The sequence below is a fragment of the Physeter macrocephalus genome, chromosome 21 (assembly GCF_002837175.3).
Source record: "Physeter macrocephalus isolate SW-GA chromosome 21, ASM283717v5, whole genome shotgun sequence".
NCBI classification, from domain to species: Eukaryota; Metazoa; Chordata; class Mammalia; order Artiodactyla; family Physeteridae; genus Physeter; species Physeter macrocephalus.
Window position 1 is genome coordinate 82,441,637 of NC_041234.1, and position 21,079 is coordinate 82,462,715.

The 21,079-nt window shown below is 39.2% G+C and overlaps 2 protein-coding genes across 5 annotated transcripts in view; one reads left to right on the plus strand and one right to left on the minus strand.

Moving 5' to 3' along the window:
* NUP62CL (nucleoporin 62 C-terminal like) overlaps nucleotides 1-8,826 on the minus strand; it is a 79,463-nt gene extending 70,637 nt beyond the window's left edge. For all 4 annotated transcript variants that reach the window (XM_024128198.3, XM_024128197.3, XM_024128195.3 and 1 more), the window contains exon 1: nucleotides 8,522-8,826. The gene's annotated coding sequence lies outside the window, so the exon portion shown is untranslated. The remainder of the gene's footprint in view (nucleotides 1-8,521) is intronic.
* Nucleotides 8,827-8,999: 173 nt separating this feature from the next.
* DNAAF6 (dynein axonemal assembly factor 6) overlaps nucleotides 9,000-21,079 on the plus strand; it is a 41,720-nt gene continuing 29,640 nt past the window's right edge. The window contains exons 1-3 of the mRNA XM_024128173.2: nucleotides 9,000-9,036; nucleotides 15,329-15,436; nucleotides 19,477-19,549. Coding sequence (XP_023983941.1) covers nucleotides 15,332-15,436; nucleotides 19,477-19,549 — 178 coding nt within the window. The 5' untranslated portion in view covers nucleotides 9,000-9,036; nucleotides 15,329-15,331. The remainder of the gene's footprint in view (nucleotides 9,037-15,328; nucleotides 15,437-19,476; nucleotides 19,550-21,079) is intronic.

Sequence of the window (21,079 nt, forward strand, 5' to 3'; positions counted from 1 at the left end):
AGAACCCTAGGACAAATGGTGAAAGCAAAGCTATACAGACAAAATCTCACACAGAAGCATACAAATACACACTCTCAAAAAGAGAAAAGGGGGAAAAAATAATATATCTTGCTCCCAAAGTCCACCTCCTCAACTTGGGATGATTGGTTGTCTATTCAGGTATTCCACAGATGCAGGGTACATCAAGTTGATTGTGGAGCTTTAATCTGCTGCTTCTGAGGCTGCTGGGAGAGATTTCCCTTTCTCTTCTTTGTTCGCACAGCTCCAGGGGTTCAGCTTTGGATGTGGCCCTGCCTCTTCGTGTAGGTCGCCTGAGGGCGTCTGCTCTTCGCTCAGACAGGACGGGGTTAAAGGAGCAGCAGATTCAGGCACTCTGGCTCACTCAGGACGTGGGGAGGGAGGGGTACGGATGCACGGCGAGCCTGCAGCGGCAGAGGCCAACATGACGTTGCACCAGCCTGAGGTGCACCGTGCGTTCTCCCGGGGAAGTTGTCCCTGGATCCCGGGACCCTGGCAGGGGCGGGCTGCACAGGCTCCCAGGAGGGTCGGTGTGGAAAGTGAGTGACCTGTGCTCGCACACATGCTTCTTGGTGGCTGCAGCAGCGGCCCTAGCATCTCATGCCCGTCTCTGGTGTCCGCGCTTATAGCTGCAGCTCGCGCCCATTTCTGGAGCTCCTTTTAGCGGCGTGCTTAATCCCCTTTCCTCGCGCACCAGGAAGCAAAGAGGGAAGAAAAAGTCTCTTGCCTCTTCGGCAGCTCCAGACTTTTTCCCGGACTCCCTCCCACCTAGCTGTGGCACACTAGCCCCCTTCAGGCTGTGTTCACACAGCCAACCCCAGCCCTCTCCCTGGGATCCGACCTCCGAAGCCCGAGCCTCAGCTCCCAGCCCCCGCCCGCCCCGGCGGGTGAGCAGACAAGCCTCTCGGGCTAGTGAGTGCTGGCCGGTACCGATCCTCTGAGGGAATCTCTCCGCTTTGCCCTCCGCACCCTGTTACTGTGCTCTCCTCCATGGCTCCGAAGCTTCCCGCCTCCGCCACCCGCAGTCTCCGCCCGCAACGGGGCTTCTAGTGTGTGGGAACCTTTCCTCCTTCACAGCCCCCTCCCACTAGTGCAGGTCCCATCCCTATTCTTTTGTCTCTGTTTTTTCTTTTTTCTTTTGCCCTACCCAGGTACGTGGGGAGTTTCTTGCCTTTTGGAAGTTCTGAGGTCTTCTGCCAGCGTTCAGTGGGTGTTCTATAGGAGCAGTTCCACGTGTAGATGTATTTCTGATGTATCTGTGGGGAGGAAGGTGATCTCCGCGTCTTACTCTTCCTCCATCTTCCCTGATCCCTCTTGAATTCTTTAACACATTTAAATTTATGTTCTTCTAAGAAAGCCTGAAGTTAATCAGTATTCCATATCCTTTTTAACAAATAAGACCTTAGCACACTTTAGCTTCTCCCTGCATATCACTGCTTTAATAAAAAATGGAAAACAAGTCTGTACTCCCTCTATGTGGCTATGAGTAGGAGCATCTGTCTCTGTCATTGTTGAGTTCCTCTAGCCAACTTCTATTCCTCTTCAGAGTGCTTTCTCCTTATCCACACTGCCTGACTAGGAGCTTAAAGTTGACAAAACTACAGCTTTTTATGTTGAGCCCAGCTTACAGTTCCATCCTGGATGTCTTAATGCAAGCACACATGTTCAAAGAAAGAAGTACTAGACGGTGAAGGACTTCTGCAGAAAATTCACTAGGCCTAAAGAAATCATCAGAGCTCACTGAAAAGACTCCTGGAACTGGGCAGATGATCCCTGCCTGGTAGTCCAATCTAAATGAGGCAATTCAATCAGTGCTGCCACCTATCGGGCTGTGCTAGTCACTTTAATGCATTAGAATGTGTTTCCTCATCTCTAAAATTCTGGCAGTTTCACTGAGTAACCAAAATGTTTTCTTAAAAATAAGTTTACAAAGGGCCCTCCACATATCTTATCTTGTCTAATTTAATTTAATGTAAAGTGCTATATGAAAGCTTTCTAAAATATAATGCTGGGGTTCTCCTCACTGTCAGTGAAGGATCAGTCAATCAGGGAAATTTATGGAGCACTCTCTAAGCTGGCCCAGAGAGTGAACATAAATTGCATTTCAAATTACAATTCAAAAAAAATTACTACACAACTATCTCATTTATCAGCATGCAAATTATCTTCTTTTTGTACTACTTATAGTCCTTTATAGGTCCTAGGAGTGTTCTGGTTAGTAAGAAACCTGACTGAGGATCAATAAATGATGGTAGGTCATTTCAGGACATACCATTTTACCACTTAAGTTCTTGAATCTCTTATATAAAAGGGAAATGATAAAAGCACTTATCGAATCTGAAATTCCTCATCTTTTAATTACCTACAACAAACCATAAAGGTATTTTGATCTCCATTCTATAGTTGAAGAAACTGAGGGTCTAAGATACTAAATTACTTTCCCAAGGTCAAACAAATAGTAAGTGAAGGAACTGAACACAATACTTTCACTGTAACATTAGCTTAAGCAACACATATTAGGAAGATAAATCTGCATCTCAAAGAGCAGAAACAAAATAAGTTCAAACCTGGGTACCTATTATAAGTCATTTCAGCATAAATGTTTAGGGGCTTCTGTCTCACAAAGTATAAATGATCTGGGGGGAAGTCACTCATGCCATTATTCCCCCACATTACTTTGAGAAATAACTGTCAAGAAGTGACTAGCATAGTTCAGCCATGTAATGGATCAAAAAGTTTTTCTGCCTTCTTGGAAGCAAATCCTCTTCGGAGACAATGTTCCCCCTAAAATGCCTAGTTACTAGATAACCATTCATGAATTCCACGTGAATGGTGAATTCCATTCACCATTCCACGAATTCACTTCACCTTCTCAAGAACATCATGACTAAACAACCTGGCCTGAAAATTCATGCAATGTGATTAGTCATGGTATAAAACCATTCCAATAAATAGTAACTTCTGATGATACATATGGTTCCTTAACATATTAATTATCGAACTAAGAAGAGAGGCAGAGAAGCAAAGGAAAAGTACCAAATCACTGAAGAAACCCCTTTTCCACCAAGAAAGCGTTACAGAAATGGAACTAAAGAAGAAAGGAGAAAAATTGAAGCCTCAAAGTACAATAGGGTCCTTATTTGCACTGACAGTTGGTGATGCCAACTCTGGAAGTAGAAACTGAGTTACCAATGTTTTATCCTAAATGTTTGAGTCCCCAGAGAGAAATGGATACGGAGAGGTGAAATTAGCACAGCCATTTTCCGGGAAATAGGAAGGGATCAAACCTCTAATGGTAATCATTTTATTTTATGCCAAAATAAAATGTAGAGCTACGGAAAATGGTGCATTAGTTTTCAGTTCATATTAAACATCTTAAGCAATATAACTCACTGATTATCTTTCACGTTACGTGCTTTTCTCCCCCTTTGTACTCATACTATAACTTGTCAAGGCCATAATGTCGGAATCTTATTTTAAAGGCTAGAAAGGTTTTTTTCAAATCCCAAAATTAAGACCAACTTTCCAAATATTACAAGTCTGACACTGCAGAGAAGACTGTAAATTTCCATGAAACAAGTCTTATTTTAGTGAATGCCTTTAGCAGTTACAACATTGGAAAAGAAAAGACCAGGGATGAGACCACAGGGGAGGGTGGGCAAAAGAACTCAAGAGAGGGGAAATCTTGGAGGAGCTGAGAAGGATACAAGGCAGGGGAGGGAACTCAAGAGAGGACGGGAGTGGAGGGCAGAGAAACCCAAAGAGAAGGCTTGGCTAAATGGAAAGGAAGCAGAGGGACCCAATAGGGCAGCGGTGAAAGAACAGGATTAGGAGAGGGGAGAGGAGAAAGAAGAGAGTACATCACTGGAGAGAACTAGTCTAAGAAATGAAAGAGGGGCTTCCCTGGTGGCGCAGTGGTTGAGAGTCCGCCTGCCAATGCAGGGAACACGGGTTCGTGCCCCGGTCCGGGAAGATCCCACATGCCGCGGAGCGGCTGGGCCCGTGAGCCATGGCCGCTGAGCCTGCGTGTCTGGAGCCTGTGCTCAGCAACCGGAGAGGCCACAACAGTGAGAGGCCCGCGTACCGCAAAAAAAAAAGAAAAGAAAAGAAAAGAAAAAGAAATGAAAGAGGAATGGCATTCAAATGCAAAGTACAGCCTCAACGCCTACTCACTTTCAGAAGTAATCCTCCCTCAAAACCTTGGAGAAAAAGAGCAAAAAAAAATGAAAAACTGGAAACTTCTGAAGCATACTAGTAGTCATAAAAATCTTATACAAGCATGAAGTAATAGTAGTCATTTAAAGATTTCAAAAAATATCATTTTACAAGGAAAAATAGATCTGGCTAATATAACTTAATTCAAGTTTATTTTTTAAAATAAATCTCACTTTTCTCAGGGCTTTACTCCACAAAAAAACTAGTCATCAAATATATTTTTCAAAGTATGCCTTTGAAAAATAAGCATAATTCTTATGTTTGTAATTTGTGTGTGTGGTAAAATAGAATGTAAAATTTACCATTTTAACCATTTTTAAGTGTACAATTCAGTGGCATTAAGTACATTCACAACATTGTTTAACCATCACCACTATCTATTCAATATTTACAAAACTTTTTCATCACCACAAACAGAAACTCTGTACCCATTGAACAATAACTTCCCATTTGCCCACTTCCCCAGCCCCTATATTTTACTTTCTGTGTCTATGAATTTGCCTATTTTAGGTACCTCTTTTAGTGGTATGATTTATATGAATATTTGTATACTTGAAACAACCTAAATGTCCAACAACAATAGTGTAATGGAGATATTTTTAAGTGGCATAGTTATATGAGGGCTACTTTACAGCAATAAAAGCAACTTTTTTTTCTTTTGTTAATTTAGGTTTTATTACTCCTAAATGACTTTCTGTTTTAAGCTTTATTCCTGGATTGTGCAATAAGTCTACTGGGAGAAACCTATGAAAACTGTACATATTAAATGGCAAGATAGCATTTTTGAATATTGCTGTGTTACTGAAATAATTGTGTAAAAAATAAAAATCACTTCACATTTTAGTATTTATGTGAGTTATATATATGTTATTTCATTTTTAAAATTTTTTAGTTAATTTTTTCATTGGGGTATAGTTGATTTACCATGTTGTGTTAATCTCTGCTGTACAGGAAAGTGAATCAGACATACATATACATATAATCACTCTCTTCCAGACTCCATTCCCATACAAGTCATTACAGAGCACTGAATAGAGCTCCCTGTGCTATACAGTAGGTTCTAATTAGTTATCTTTATATATAGTAGTGTGTATATGTCAATCCCAATCTCCCAGTTTATCCCCCCTAAAATAACTAACTTTATCTACATTTATCATTATAGACAAATCTCAAAAACAATGTTGACCCCCAAAAAGTTGCAGAAGAGTAAGTACAGTATACCATTTATGAAAATGTCAAAGGACATACAAAACAATATATTACAAATCATTTATGGCCACCTATGTTTGAGTGCACTTAAAAACACAGGAAAAATATTTAACAACTTCAGAAGAACAAATACCTCTGGGATTGGGAAGGAAATGAGATTGGGAAGGGGTACAAAGAGGTAGTGTTTTAGTTTTAAGTTTAGTTTTAGTGTAATGTTTTAGTTCTTTAAAAAAACAACATCTAATGAAAATATGGCAAAAGGTTAACAATTGTTAAATCTTTGGTGGGTACATGGATGATGGTGTATAATAGTCTCTGTAATTTTCTGTCTGAAATATTTTATAATTTTAAAAAGAGGGGCTAGTTAATGTTTTAGAATGACAGAAAATAAGACAACCTGTGTGCTTTGAAAAGGGGGAATGTGCTAATACAGACCAATTATAGCTTTTATTCTCCCAGTCAACTTAATTGCTTCCTTTATAAAAAATTTAAATTACAAATGAATACATACTCATATAATATTTGGAAAAGATATTCAAAAAGAAAGCTAATCACCATGAGTGTTATTATGGCACTTGAATATGCTTGAATATGCTATGATTCATATATTTTTAAAAGTATATCCTTTCGAAAATGTCCATATTTATTAGTTAAAAAAATACATTCAACCTAACTCATATTGTGGTTGATGACTGCTACTCCAGCACAGAGAAACCTAGAGGGGCAAATCCATACATCCAAGGGGGCAAAAATTCACAGCTCAGGTCCAGATTCCTGGCCTTCTTGTTAGAATTCCTCTTGAGGGCATGGAAGGTAAGTTATATAAATGATTTTAAATAGCCAGACTTTACAGTGTTATAGATAACATGGAATAATCGGAAATAAATCTTCTGTTGCTTGTTTATTTAGGCTGAGTACATTATGGCCATCTCAGTTTATGCAATATTAAGCTGCCATTAATAATGAAAAACATGAGGACTATCAAGAACATAGGAAAAATTCCCAGAACCATATTAAATAAAAGGAACAAAACATTGTATAAACAGGAATTAAGATTTGGTTAAAATAGAAAAGAAATAGAAATATCAGTTATATTTTGGTAGCAGAATTGAGGGAAATTTTTCATATTTAATTTCTTTTAATGCTGGTTTAATAAATTATTTAACTAGTGTTTTAAAACAGTTTATATATTATAAAAGAATTAACTAAGCTATATCCTTTTTTCACATCTATAACCCAGAGAAACTTTTAGTTGTGTTTTTTATCTTTTAGATCTCTCAAGTTTCATTAGTTTAAGATCAAACTAGCAGTCAAAAGCAAGAAATTCTGTTGCCTCTGCTTCTGGGATAAGCAAGCCAGGGAAACTCTTTTCCTGTTTCAACATCTGCCTCTAGGTCTGACCTGCTATCAAGGCAGGATGGATGAGAATATTAAACCTAATCAAGTGATCTTTATCTCTGAGATCCACTCACTGACAACGTGACCCTGGGCAAGTCACTGAACCTCTCTAACCTTTGTGTTCCTCAACCCTTAAGTTTCTGTATTTACGAAATTCTCTATGTAAGTCAAGTGCCTGAAGATTCATCTCAGACCCAGGACGGATCTCCAAACTTCTTACCTCCCCAACCCTGGAGAAAACAGCCCTTAGCAGGGATTCAACCTTGCAGGGGCAGGCCAAACCTTGAAGAGGTAATTATATCCCTAAACATAAATAGCGTTTGTTTTCCAAGCAGAAAACTATTATTTATTAAATATTTGTGCATCTGGCACTGTGCCCAGCACTTTATAGCACCTTCCCGGGCCCCATCACAGACCGACTGAACCAGTTCCTGGAGTAAGCCAGGGAAACCTGTATTTGTAACAAACATCCTAAGAGATTCCTAAACACACACAAGTTTGAAAACCAAAGATCTAAGACCAGATCTTTTTCAAACCGTGAATGACAATTCATTAGTGGGTTGTGGTCCACATTTTTAAAAATATAATGGAAAGCATCAGAGTAAAAGCACGTAATTAAGTACTGTTTCTGTGAAACACTTGTCAGTTATATATCGCGTATAAGTACTGGGTCACAATACAAAATTTCTTACTGTGAGTCACAGCAAAAAGGTCCAAAAAGCACTAGCTAGGCATTACGGGCTTAGGCTAATGCACAATGAGGCGGAATAGAAAGAAAAAAGCAATCAAGAAGCAAGAGACAGCATAGCATACATAACTTAAGTTCCGCAAGTATCCGAGAGAAATAAAATTTAAGACGCTTAAACTCTGATCACCTACAGTAATAAGGGGAATTACGCTATAGGTAATTTGGCTAAAAAGCCAAAACTTTAGCCAATAACTTAAATATTCTACCTCCATTTTGTTGTTGTTTACTGTGGTAATAACAAGTAGAATAGACAAATTACTCAAGCTTCACTATTTCCTTCACCAGATAGCAGAAAGAAGGAAAGCAATTTAGTTAATTCATAACCGAATTCCAGGTCCTGGATAACCAAAAGTAACCATCCATTAAAGCCATCCTACCTCTCCTTGCTTACAACACTCAAATACTACATGAAGGGGCCCACTATCGAACACAGCTAATCAGTTTTGAATACTCCAAATATTTATTAAGCCATCTATTCTGTTTCCCTTTTGTTTAAAACCAAACCACGGAATTCCTGAGAAACTAGGGTCACAACTGTACCTCTAGGCCAAGGGCAAACACTCCGATTGCCAAGCAGACCTAACTGGCGCCGCGCCAGCGTTTCTGCACTCCAAAGCGGGAAAAGCTCGGCACCGGGTCCGGCAACGTTCCCGTGAGTGGGAACGACGCGTAGCTCCGGCCGGTGCCTCGCTGGAGCCGCGTGGCAGCCGTAGGGGTGCTCCCCGTGGGGCTCCGGATCCAGAAGGCTTGCCCACAGCAGAGGAAAAAAAGCGCGATCCCACCCTACACACACATAGACACAAACACACACACAAACGCTGAGCCGGGATGGAACCACAACACGTGTCTCTGTCAGAGCGCGGAAAGGGGGCGTGAGGAGCGCGTGTGGAGCCGCCACAAAACCTCCTCAAATCCCCCGGCCACCGAGCCTACCTTTCCGCCCACGCTGTTCCGGATCTGCTGGACAACTAGCGGTCCGATCTAGAATCCACGTGCAGGAAAAAAGTAACAGTGAGGGAGCCGGTTTATTTCCCGAACAAACGAAAACCGGTGGTGGCTGTTACTCTGGTGGCGGCGAAGTAAGAGCGAAGGCAGATGAAACTGCCGAGCAGCCTGAGAGGCTGACCCGGAACTTCTGCGGCCGAAAAGAGCCAGCCTGCGCTGTGGGCGCTTCTCCGCTGGAGCGATGCTGAGACCCAGGCTTAAAGGGGGTCGACCTAGTTAACTGGAACGGGCGGCCATTGACCCCAACTGGCACGCGCTCGGATTGGTTGCTTCTCGTGAGGTTTCAAAGGACACTCTTCTATGATTGGCCAGGAAAGTCAAGCGGGAACCCGGAGGTGGGGGGCGGGGGCGATCGGAAACAAAGTTTCCCAGGCAACAGAGGGACGCAGAGCTCTCCGCAGCGTATTTTTGGATCCTAGAGAGCCACCAAAAAACCGACCCAGGTGAGGAAACCCGAACCTTAGAAGGGGGAAAGAAGGGGTCCTCAGATGCCTTAGCTATCAGAGAAATTAGGGAGAACTCTAGATACTTACGGCTGTGAGAGATACCCCAAAAAAGCCACAAGTTGCCGATAGAACAGACCCGTTCCCTAAATCCCCCTGCCCTAGACGCTCTAGAAGCAGGATTCAGCTTTAACAAAACTCAGCCTATCAGGATGTGAGTGAGATGGGGCAGTTTTACCAGACAAGGGATGGATGCGGATGGAATGTCAGAAGGCCAAAATGAACATGCAAAGCCTTCCCGACGTTTTTCTCTAGACACTTACATACACTTACGGTTGTAACGCTAATTTGAGAGTGAAAACTATTATTTCCTTGTAGGTAGATCTGGGTGCTCCAAGTTGAAGTAGCCACTGTTATCTTCTGTTTTACATGTACAGGCATGATTTATCTTGGACCAGGTTGCCGTGGTTGGGATATATTTTTTAGGGGGTATAACGCTGTTCAGACTGAAAAAAATGGCCCGTACTTCGTGGACAATGCCCTGTGTGCGGGAATGTGAACGCTGTGGCAACTGCAGTTGGTCAGATCCGTTGAGGAGTGAGAAGCAGTCAGACCGCACTTGGGGGGCTGGAGCGTGGTGTGCAAAAGCCTACTTGTCCCTACCAAACCTGCTACTCACCAAGGGATGACTGGGAGAGTAAGTGTTATATCTCGTTGGACCGTACCCGTCAAAAGTTAAGGGACTGTGACAGAAAATAAAATCTGAGTAAGGGGAGAGTACAGAGTTTGAGCGGAGAGGTAGGGGTCTCTTCTCCTAAGAGCTTCTTGTTGTGACAGGGATTCAGAACAGAGACTATTTCCTGAAGAAATGAAGAAAACAGGCCTGTTGACTTCGGGAGAAAATTTCCAAGCCCTGAAGGAAAATGAGCTGTCTCAACTCCTTTTTAGATAGAGGTGGAGTATGGGAATGAGACAGAAACAAAAAAATTGTTGGCAAGTGTATTAAGTTTGGCTAAAACAAAGAATAATGGGTAGAGGAAATATTAAATCAAGAGGCTCATTTCTTGACATTTAGGTTTATGAAATATTCCAGGTACTTTCAAAAATCATCTTCCATTAAATATATTTTAAATTTGTAACAAAAACTCTTGTTAAGTCCCCATTGTTACTTATGACTTGGTACATTTGATAGCAGTGAAAGTTAGAGACCTAAAAAAGGAAATTATTCTTGGTATTGTTAAAAACAAGTCAAAATGAATTAGTTTTAATAGGCAGGGAATCATTGATGTCTGTAGTTGTCAAAAAATGTAAGAAAAAACCAACCAGTGTATTATAATTTAACTCAGACATAGGCATAGATGATGTTTACTTTTGTGTTTTCAGAAGAATTTTAATACAGGAATTGTTAAATAAGGTACTATATAAATAAAGTTGCAGAAGAAATGCCAATTTTATTTAAGAGAGTAAATGAATTTTTAATACTTTGAAATCATTCAGCTATAAACAGTCAGTACTCTACATAGGGATATGTGTTTACCTATTAACCAAGTTCCCAAATGATACTATTTGGTGATTCTTTATTACCCTGATTTTATTTGCTATATAAACTTGAATTAATAAAATGTCATTTCTTTTTGAATAGTGTGTAATTCAGAATTTTCACTAATTTAACCTAGACGTCTCTCCAATTAGTTCAGGTCGAAGAGTCATTCCTGCTGAGACCCCAGCCCTCTCAACTAGAGTCTGACTTAATCTCGGGTTATTGATATTATTGTTTCGGTGCCGTGAGTCTGGAGTCATCCTGGTTGAGCTTGTTTAGTCCCTAAATGGCTCCAATGTTTTGATAAAGAGCTGGTTCTGAAGCATTTGTCTCTTTAGCTCATTGTGGCTAGTACTGAAAGAGATCCCCCAATCACCTATGAAGGCCCTAAGGATTCAAGCTGATGTGGGAAAAATTAAAAGCACTGTCTAGAAAACTGCCACTGGAATTGGCCTAGCAAAAGAGAGTGAGAGAAAAAAAAAAGGGTCTAGAAAATTTACTTTCTAAATAACCAAATCTGAAATAGAAGATTTAGCAATATATTTTTTAAATGAAGTTCCTGCTTAAATTTGCCTTAAATTTATTCTTGGCCTATTTAAGTGGCAATGACAGTTTCAAACAGTCAGTGTGGCTCCAGAATTTTTCTTTTTTTTAAATCACTACACTATACTATCTGGGTAGTCTAAGCAAAAGGAAGAATACATTCCAAAGTACAAAGGCAGGAGATTATAGGGTATGTTTAATTAGCAGTTCAGTTTTTAACAGAATGCAGATTACAGGTAGGAGAATAATAGGAGGGAAGGGCAGAAAATTAGGTTGGGGTTAAATCCTGAAGGACCTTGATTGTCAGGCTCAAGATGAACTTTATATCAAATTTACAAATAAAAGATAGTCCTACAAATAAATAACACTGCATAGTTCATAAAAAGGCATCTTGCTTTAATTTTTCCGATGTTATCTATTTGTCAAATGAACTTTAATATGTTTTTAATAGTTTAACAAATTATTCTGAATTTGTTAGACTTCTAAAAAAGCTAGTAGAATCTTCATTTCCATTGAATTTAGAATATAGTTTTTTAAAAATTCAGATCATTGTTTTTCTCTTTTGATACTTTGAATTCTTTGATTAGTTACTTACAAAGTATTGCTGATTCTTTTGTTTGTCAAACTACAATATCAACAAACTTGTCGTGATTTATTATTTTGTGTTTATAGATGATTATTATGGTTGATATGGTAAAAATTATTTTTGCTGGAGTGCCAATTTTATTATGATATTTCTACTCCAATTTAGCTAAGTATGAACCTATGCCATTGTATGCCAGCATAATTTGGAATTTTAAAAGTCTGATTCCTCGGGCTTCCCTGGTGGCGCAGTGGTTGCGCGTCCGCCTGTCGATGCAGGGGAACCGGGTTCGCGCCCCAGTCTGGGAGGATCCCACATGCCGCGGAGCGGCTGGGCCCGTGAGCCATGGCCGCTGAGCCTGCGCGTCCAGAGCCTGTGCTCCGCAACGGGAGAGACCACAACGGTGACACGCCCGCGTACCGCAAAAAAAGTCTGATTCCTAATATACTTAAGATATAAAGAGCATACTATAAATTATTGTGAATGATTTGTTTTACATCCCAAGGAGTGGTATTCCCTTCAAAGCAGTCACTTTGGGAGGCTATCCACTTATTCTAATGCTGTTGTTATTGCTCAAATTACTTTTGAAGCTACTCTTTTAGAATCACCTTGAGGCTTGCAGCACATTCTTTTGAATATCCTCAAAGTATCAAATCTTCATATTTTGAAAGTAGATGTGATATCTAGATATATCTAGAAATCACTTGGAGACAAATCTGATGTGTAATCACATTGAGTGATACCATAGTGATACCTGTTTTCTTGGTGATACATATGAAGGCAGTTCCAAAATATTTTGAGCATTGATAGCATAATTTACATCAATGTATAACCTTCCAAGGTGACTATTTTGAAATCAACATTCGTATGACTTTAGTCATGCTTCATTCAGTATTCACCAACTGCTGACTACATGCCAGTTCCAGTTACTGAAGACGCTCAGCCTCTAGGTGTAGCTTCCGACTACCCACACTGCCCTGCCTCTTACCAATGAGAACCAGGCGAGAGCTACTTCCCAGCTGATGGGGATTTAGAATTCATCTGCTTTTCCTAAATACAGTATTCAGTGTACTTACTGAACCACACAGCCTTCCTTCATAACCTCCACTGAGACATTAGAAAGCCTCTGATGGAGTGCCTGTTTCCTTTTCTCTTTTCTAGCTGTGATGTTGAGCCCTGCCTTATTCTGAACCTTCCTCTAGCTGCCAACTCCCCCATAATGCTCAAGAACCCCATCCTGCCTCCTATACCCCCACCTATGGACCAGGATCCTACCTTACCTAAATAGGCCTCCCTGTAACCATGGCTATTCAACCTTTCTGCCGAAACACTGCTCACGTCCTGAAACTCGCGCTGCCATGTCACTGCCAAGCCCATGAGCATGTGTGAATAGCAGTTCTGATTGCTAACTCAGATGCTCTATTTGGCACTTCTGAATACCCTTCTTCTGGGTTAGTTCTACTGGTTCCAGTTTCTTCCCCTCTCACCAGCCCACCATAAAGCTCTAGCAAGCCTCATCATCATGTACCTGTGGGTGCTGGCACTATGTGCCAAATAATAATGATATTTTAATAAAGCTTTTTATATTTTAGCAAACTCTTTTACCTACGGTGCATAATACGGCCATCACAACAATATTGTAAGGTAGGTAATGCTGGAATAGTAAAACAATTTCGGCTATATTTGTTTTTTAAAAGTCTCATTGTACAATTTCAATTTAAAATACCATTTATATCATTGCATCTGATATCTGGATCCATTTTTCCCTTTCACTGTCAAAGGTAGAAAATGTTTCAATAAACTTTTTGCTTTTAATGTTAAGTAAATATTTAATGAACACATAATCATCTAGGACTTTAAAAATATAAACAGAAGCCTCTTTGTTTAATTTAATGTGTCAATTATTCATTTCCATAGCAGACTACCAGACCATACTGTGAGAGAAGATTGTTTTAATCGGCTCTTATTTCACCTTTTCAAATTTAATGAGTTTTCAGTGTAATGAGTTTTATCATTAAGTTATTCGACATCATTATTAGTTTAAATGATGTAGCCCAGAGTCACAGAGCTAGGAAGTAAATGATAGATACAAATCTAAGCAACATGACTCCAGAGCCCTTACTCTTAACCACTATGATATACTTGCCTCTGTGCTAGATCTATAGGGCAATTTAACATTTGTTTCATACCCTTGACATCTCCGATAAGCATTCAGATCAGTTTTCCTTTTAAAAAGGAAAGTCAAAATAATGGTAAAATATAGTAGTAAAACAAAAGATTTGTAAAACGCCATTTACATGCAGATTGATTTTGACAGGTGATTGTACCAGCACACTTTTGAGAATTCCTTTGTATTACTGTTCTAGGCACAACACAAAAATTTTAGTGGATCATTTAATAAAAGCACTAAAGAAAATCTTCCTGTGAATTAATTTTATAAAATAATGTTCAAAAAATATCAGCAGAAGTGTAGAAAAGATTCCTATTATATTTATGCCCAAATCACTAACAATAGGCCTAATTCTACAGTCTTTATTCAGGTTATTCATTAAAGTCTGACACTCCCAAGATTTTTAAAGATCCTGAATTCCTACTCCAAATATAACGGTAGAGATTATTTAAAAGACTGATGTCTGGTTGGTAGGATTACAAGTAGTTGTGATTCTCTTATTTCTACTTTTAATGTATCATTTCCTAAAATTTTCACAATAGACATATATAGTATCACTATTATAATCAGAAAAAATTTATTTTGTGTGAACTTTCACTAAAGTTAATGAACCAACCCACTAGAGGTCTCAAACAGCAATATAATGCAAGGCATCATCAAGGGTTGATTAAAATTTTAAATAAAGCAGAAGATACCAGCCTGCCTGAGGCAAAAGTGTGAAATGAGTAAAGTTCCTTGAGACATTCCCCCCAACAAACATCCTTTTCAGTTCACTAAATAGGAATATACAAGCTAGACAGCATATATTAGACAGATAAAAAAGGTAGTCTACAAAAGTATGTTTCCAAATAATAATGTACATTCTACATGACACTGACATACCCTTTCTCTTGGGGTAGAGTTTAAGGATGTGCATTTTTAACTAACTCCCCAAGTGACTCTTTTTTTTTTTTTTTTTTTTTGTGGTACGCGGGCCTCACACTGTTGTGGCCTCTCCCGTTGCGGAGCACAGGCTCCGGACGCGCAGGCTCAGCGGCCATGGGTCACGGGCCCAGCCGCTCCGCGGCATGTGGGATCCTCCCAAACCGGGGCGCGAACCCGGTTCCCCTGCATCGGCAGGCGGACACGCAACCACTGCGCCACCAGGGAAGCCCCCAAGTGACTCTTAAACACACTAAAATCTGAGAACCACTATGAAGGTGCTCAAGAAATGCTTGTTAGATTGAGCACGAAGTTTTAATAAAGCAAGCTGTATACTTGCGTTTACTTGCTGCCCCAGGTCTGTGAGTCAGCAAAATACATATATTTGAAGGAGTTTACAAGGATTTTCAAGGAGGAATAAGAGATAATGGAGTGACCCAGGGAAAGAAGGGAGATATGACAATTTAGAAAAAGCTTCATGTCTTAAATAAAATAGAAGACTAAAATACCTCTTTCTGATTATCTTCTTCCTCAGAATATGGAATCGGAAAATATGGAAATTGAAACCATTTCCTCAGTTTCAGCTCTGCAGGCTCTCTCTAAGCTGCTTTATCCGGAAGAGGATGACTTTGAGTCCGGACAGGTGGTTGTATACTTACAGATGAATTAGTTCTGATCACACTAAGTTGTGAAACTGTATTTGAACAACTTGTTCCAACCTTGCTGTGGGAGCAGGGCTCTGTCATCTAATACATTCACAGGAGGTTGCAGGACTGATTATGCATGAGAGTATAACCTCTAGTACATTTCTAGCAAACATAATTATATTTTTTCTAAACTACCTGAACACTGAATAGGAAAATAGTTCTGTAACTATGGTAGCAATAGCCACATTTCAAAATGTTTGTCATTTATATTTATGGCCAAAGATTGCTTGACAACCATTACAAAGAGTGGTAGCTAGGATTTTTAAGCCTAGACAATATTTCTATAAAACAAATAATTTTAATTAGACAGTATTAATTAGGCCCCCCAAACCCTTAATTTTTAAAAATTTGTCTACACATGAAAGCAGAACAGAAAATATTTTGATCCAAATAAGGGGACAAACTAGCTTCAGCCTATTAAAATTGGCTTCCGGCTACATGCTCAGATAGAGCTGTGGAATCTAATTAGTTGAATAGCATTTGGGGTCAGGACAGGGAACCTCAGGGAGGCTTGCAGCAGCAAGATGGGCTTCATTTTGGGTAGGAGAGTTGCATGAATTGACCTTTGGCCATGCCACAGCCACTGCCAGTATGCTCAGAATACTCAAAATACTTCCATGTAACCTCCTCCTCTCCATTCTCCTGATCCTTAGATATTAGCAAACCTCGTCTATCAGACTGCCTGTGTGAAGGCAAACAAAATTTACGGCAGGAGTTTCATACTATAGGTGCTTCCCTGGTGGCGCAATGGTTAGGAATCCACCTGTCAATGCAGGGGACCAGGGTTTGAGCCCTGGTCCGGGAAGATCCCATATGCCGCAGAGCAACTAAGCCCGCGTGCCACAACTACTGAGCCTGTGCCCTAGAGCCTGTGCTCTGCAACAAGAGAAGCCACCGCAGTGAGAAGCCTGCGCACTGCAACGAAGAGTAGCCCCCGCTCCCTGCAGCTAGAGAAAGCCATCGCACAGCAATGAAGACCCAAGGCAGCCAAAAATAAATAAATAAATAAATTTATTTTAAAAAGTCTTGTACTATAGCAGAATATATCAATTTGCTTTAAACTATTTTAATGTTCTTTGTTATCATGACCAGTTTACCATGAATAAACCATCTCCCATGAACATACACATCAATTTTCTCCTCCCCAAATTCTTTTTTGCCATAGTGTGGAAAAAAAAGTAGTATAATCTAAATAGGCAGCCAATCCAGTGTCAACCAGATTGACACTGGATTGAGCTTCCACCCTCCAGGAAGAAGTTACGTGGAACAGGGCAGAATCAAATAAGACATGCAATGGAAATAAAATTTGTGGAGGAGGGGAACTGAGTCAGCTTGGAGCCAGGATTAGGAACCAAGAAGTTTTAGTCAGGGAGAATTCTTAGTAGAGGCCAAAGAAGGAAAGAAAAAGCAGGCCATTAGTAACAGCATTGAATATATACAACAAATAGGACACAGAAGAAAAAGTTAAGTGCAATATATCAATAAGTTTGGGAAGGCAAACTCGTTCTTGCTACCTTAGCTGAAATAGAATGATAAATCCTGGGAAAGGTAAAGTTATGTCATATAGAAAAAGTATAGAAAAGGTAAAGTTATGTCATATAGAAAAAAGTATGTCATACAGGGAAACAGCATTCTGGAATAAAGGGAAGTGGAACTTGTAACTAGAACAGATTCAGAGATAAGAATTTCCCCTGGTTACAAAGCCTGTTTCCTTTGGCATTTATGTATGGAGATGTTTATTTGCATCTACAGGTGTGTCCAGGGGAAAGATGAATGCTTATGAGAATAGAGAGACTAGAATCATTTTACCAAATTGTACAATATATAAAGGAAAATTACTATAATAATGTATGATTCTGTATATCTGGGTTATAAGCAATTTTGAGATAATTGGTCATTCAGACACCACAGTACAGATATCATTAGAGGATATAGAATTGGGGTATCACAACACTGGGAGAAAAATTAATGTTTCTAATGAACTATTAAATTTTCCAGGAGAGAAACGGCTTTTCATTTTTTAACATGTATTAATCTTGGGAACTGTAGAACGATTACAAGAGCGATGTGTTTTTGAAAATACACTCACTGAAAACAGCATTTAGAACTGTTGCATACACATTGGTTTATTTACACTATCCCCACCAAGAATTGTTAAGAATATAGGAGATTGGGAAGAGAGTATGTCTGTTGTCTCACGAGGGGATCTTAAGACCTTGGGAAATAAGGTTTACCACTCTGCACAGACAACGTAACGAGGATGTTCTAAGTCTCTTACATATTGCAAAGTGGCATGAATTGCAATGATAAATTGCTCAGATAATTGGATGTACATTCATGGTAGAGGCTGAAATGATATTCTTATAGAAAAAATTGCCAGATGGTTTTTAATGTTTTTATTATCCTGATCCATCTTTTCACTTGAAAATTTTATTTTTAATCATTTATTTTCATTAAGTTAATAACCTGAAACTCCGCCTCTGTTCTGATATACTGATCCAATCATCACTGTCCATGGAGAGCATACCAATTTTTGTCAGGAATGTTCACGTTTTTATTTCTATGGATTTTAATTTGCTGAGGAAGGAAGCACTCAACAAAACAAGAGGCCCTCAGGTTCCAAAAAATGCTTTACCCTGATTGACTATTAGTATTATTAATAATCTGGTGATTAATAACTTAAGAAAAGCACTGCAAGTTTATATGACTTTAGTGATTTAAAAGAAAAAATGTACAGAATATTGTCTTGGGATTTTCACATAAAAATGCCTGTAACACCTTAACAGCAGACATAGCACTTTTGAAGCACCTTTTGCAAAGCAATAGCTACTGTCCCAGAAACCGTTGAGATGTTACAGATTAATTTCTAATTTATAGCTGTTGGAATAATTTAGCATAAAAAAGACACAGATGAGCTTTTCCACCAGCTTTCAAGGACAGACCCTATTCCTCTTGCCCAAACAGGACATTATAACTTGTGTACCTGTCTGAAGTCTTGGGAGATAAGGGCAGGGGCCTGGAAAAGGAGAGTTGGAGGTGCTAGTTTGCCAGGACCACGCGATAAGAAGTTTTGACTGCCAGCAATGGAGTGAATTGGAGCTGCAGAGTCTGACATCAGCAAGAACAATTAATTAAAAAAAAATTGGGATTTTCTTGAAGTAGCAAAGAACTCCTGACAGGGACCAATAAGGTGGTTGCCGCTATACTGATGGTGTAATGTGTGTTATACTTAGCTGAAAAAAGAAAACTGTTCTTCTACTGGTGAGACAGGAGCAGTATGTCTGCTGTCCCTGTCCCATACAGGGGGTATGTCTGCTCGTACAGAAGATGGCAAAATAAACCTGAACTTGCATGAAGACTGAAGTGGTTCAGCATGTATTTGACACTATTAATTTGGGATTGCTGTTTAAATCCACTAGTTCAGTGTCATGAGGTGATGGGACGAAGAAGTATTTCATATCCACAGTGGAAAGAAGTAAAAGCTATTATCAAGACTTTTGAATGAGTTGTTTGATGTCTAAATACTTAGACTCTATTTAGTGGTTTGTTTTTATTTCTATAAAACTTTCCCATACTTCTGTCCCCCATCTAACTATGACCAGACAACTGCCAAAACCCAAAAGGGTCGATGCTCTTATTCTAACACTTGGTTCTAACCTTCAAAGAGTTGAATGTGGCTCATTCCCCTAGCCCCAAGAATACATGATTCACTGGGCTGGAACTGGGGATTTAGTCTGATCAAAGATCAATTCTGCCTTGGGGTCTATTAAACCAAATACTTTTTGAAAGAACAAGGAAAACACATTCAAATTAATACTTGACATCTGTCTCTTGGTTATATAACAACAATGGATAATTAAACTGGGAAGCTTAATGAAACTGTAGATGGAAAGCTTATCAAATTTAAAGTATTACTGGTCATGTAAGTTATACAAGTAGTAATTACAGAATGTTGGACTTTTTTCCTCTCCTACAGTCAAATAGTTCATCTGCAATGGGAGCACTGGGTCCTGGGAATATCGGACCACCAAAAAGAGAAGCGCTTAAAGGTAAGTTATTTAATAAAGCATATAGATCAATATAATCAGTATAATCTTTTCTTTGGGAGCAAAATTATAGGGAGAGTAATACTAACACTAGCACTTATCAAAGATGAACTCAAATAATTGTGGGAACGATGAACAACTATTTACATATAAAGATGTTGTTTTTACTCTAGTGTTGCAGGTAAGTTGTTTTTCTAGTAATGGAAATTAATTTGCCTTGAGTTATTCACATTTTTGGCATATTTCCTGAGATGGAAAACCAAGAAAGTCACATGTGGTTAGATAACTTTTTTATTATTTAGGGTCTAGTTACCACAACATTTAACTTCTTCACGTTCTATGCTGCTATATTCTGGCAATTTCACAGAATTCATTAATTCATTCAATAAATATTTGTTGAGAGCTAATTATGTACCAGGTAGTATGATCATCTCTGAGACTACAATGGAGATCAGAATAGAAAGGGTCCCTTCCCCCATTGAGCTAATAGTCCTTTGGAGAACATAATGAAACAAATAACTACACAATTTTATCTTATGTTGAAAAGCTTATAAATTAAAGCCCATGGGGTGACTTAAAAATCACGGGTCCAGTAAACTAGAATAAATATTTTTGGGTGTTTTCCCAGCATTTTGGCCTATACATTTTCACAGAGTTGAACATTTTGCACATCTTTAAAAATATAGAAATCTGTAATTCTGTTGGTCGTGATCACAGTTACCAGAGGGTGGACAGGGAGAGGAAATGAAGTACTCTCATCAATTTAGGTAATTGTAAAAGATTTTGTCTGGAAAAATGTTTAAAATAATGACTAAAATGAGGTCTGAGTGGACAATTTTAAAATTTCAGTTATTCTACATACTCAAGAGTCTATTTGCCTTATTCAAGAGATATTCACTTCACAGAAGCCTAGTTCAAATTTGGATGTATTTCTGTGCTGCCTGTATTTCTGATAATGTAGGTCTGATAATCTCTAAGTTCTAAGAACAATGAGTCATATGTAAAACGTTATAGATAAATCTGTAATTATGCTTTACAAAGCCCATGCTAGATGGAAGCAGATCATTTCAAATGAACTGGCAAAACTGAAAACCCGACAATCAGGTGCATTTCTGGGAATGCTTAACAAAAATCAAAATAATGTTCTGCACCTAATGTGGGTCTCCATTTGCTGCCACAACAGTTGGAACAAATACAAGCTGGGATTTAGCATGCCTATTTACTTTCTTTTTTTTTTAACATCTTTATTGGAGTATAATTGCTTTACAATGTTGTGTCAGTTTCTGCTGTATAACAAAGTGAATCAGCTATACCTATACATATATCCCCATATCTCCTCCCTCTTGCATCTCTCTCCCTCCTACCCTCCCTATCCCACCCCTCTAGGTGGTCACAAAGCACCAAGCTGATCTCCCTGGGCTATGCGGCTGCTTCCCATTAGCTATCTATTTTACATTTGGTAGTGTATATATGTCCATGCCACTCTCTCACTTCGTCCCAGCTTACCCTTCCCCCTCCCCGTGTCCTCAAGTC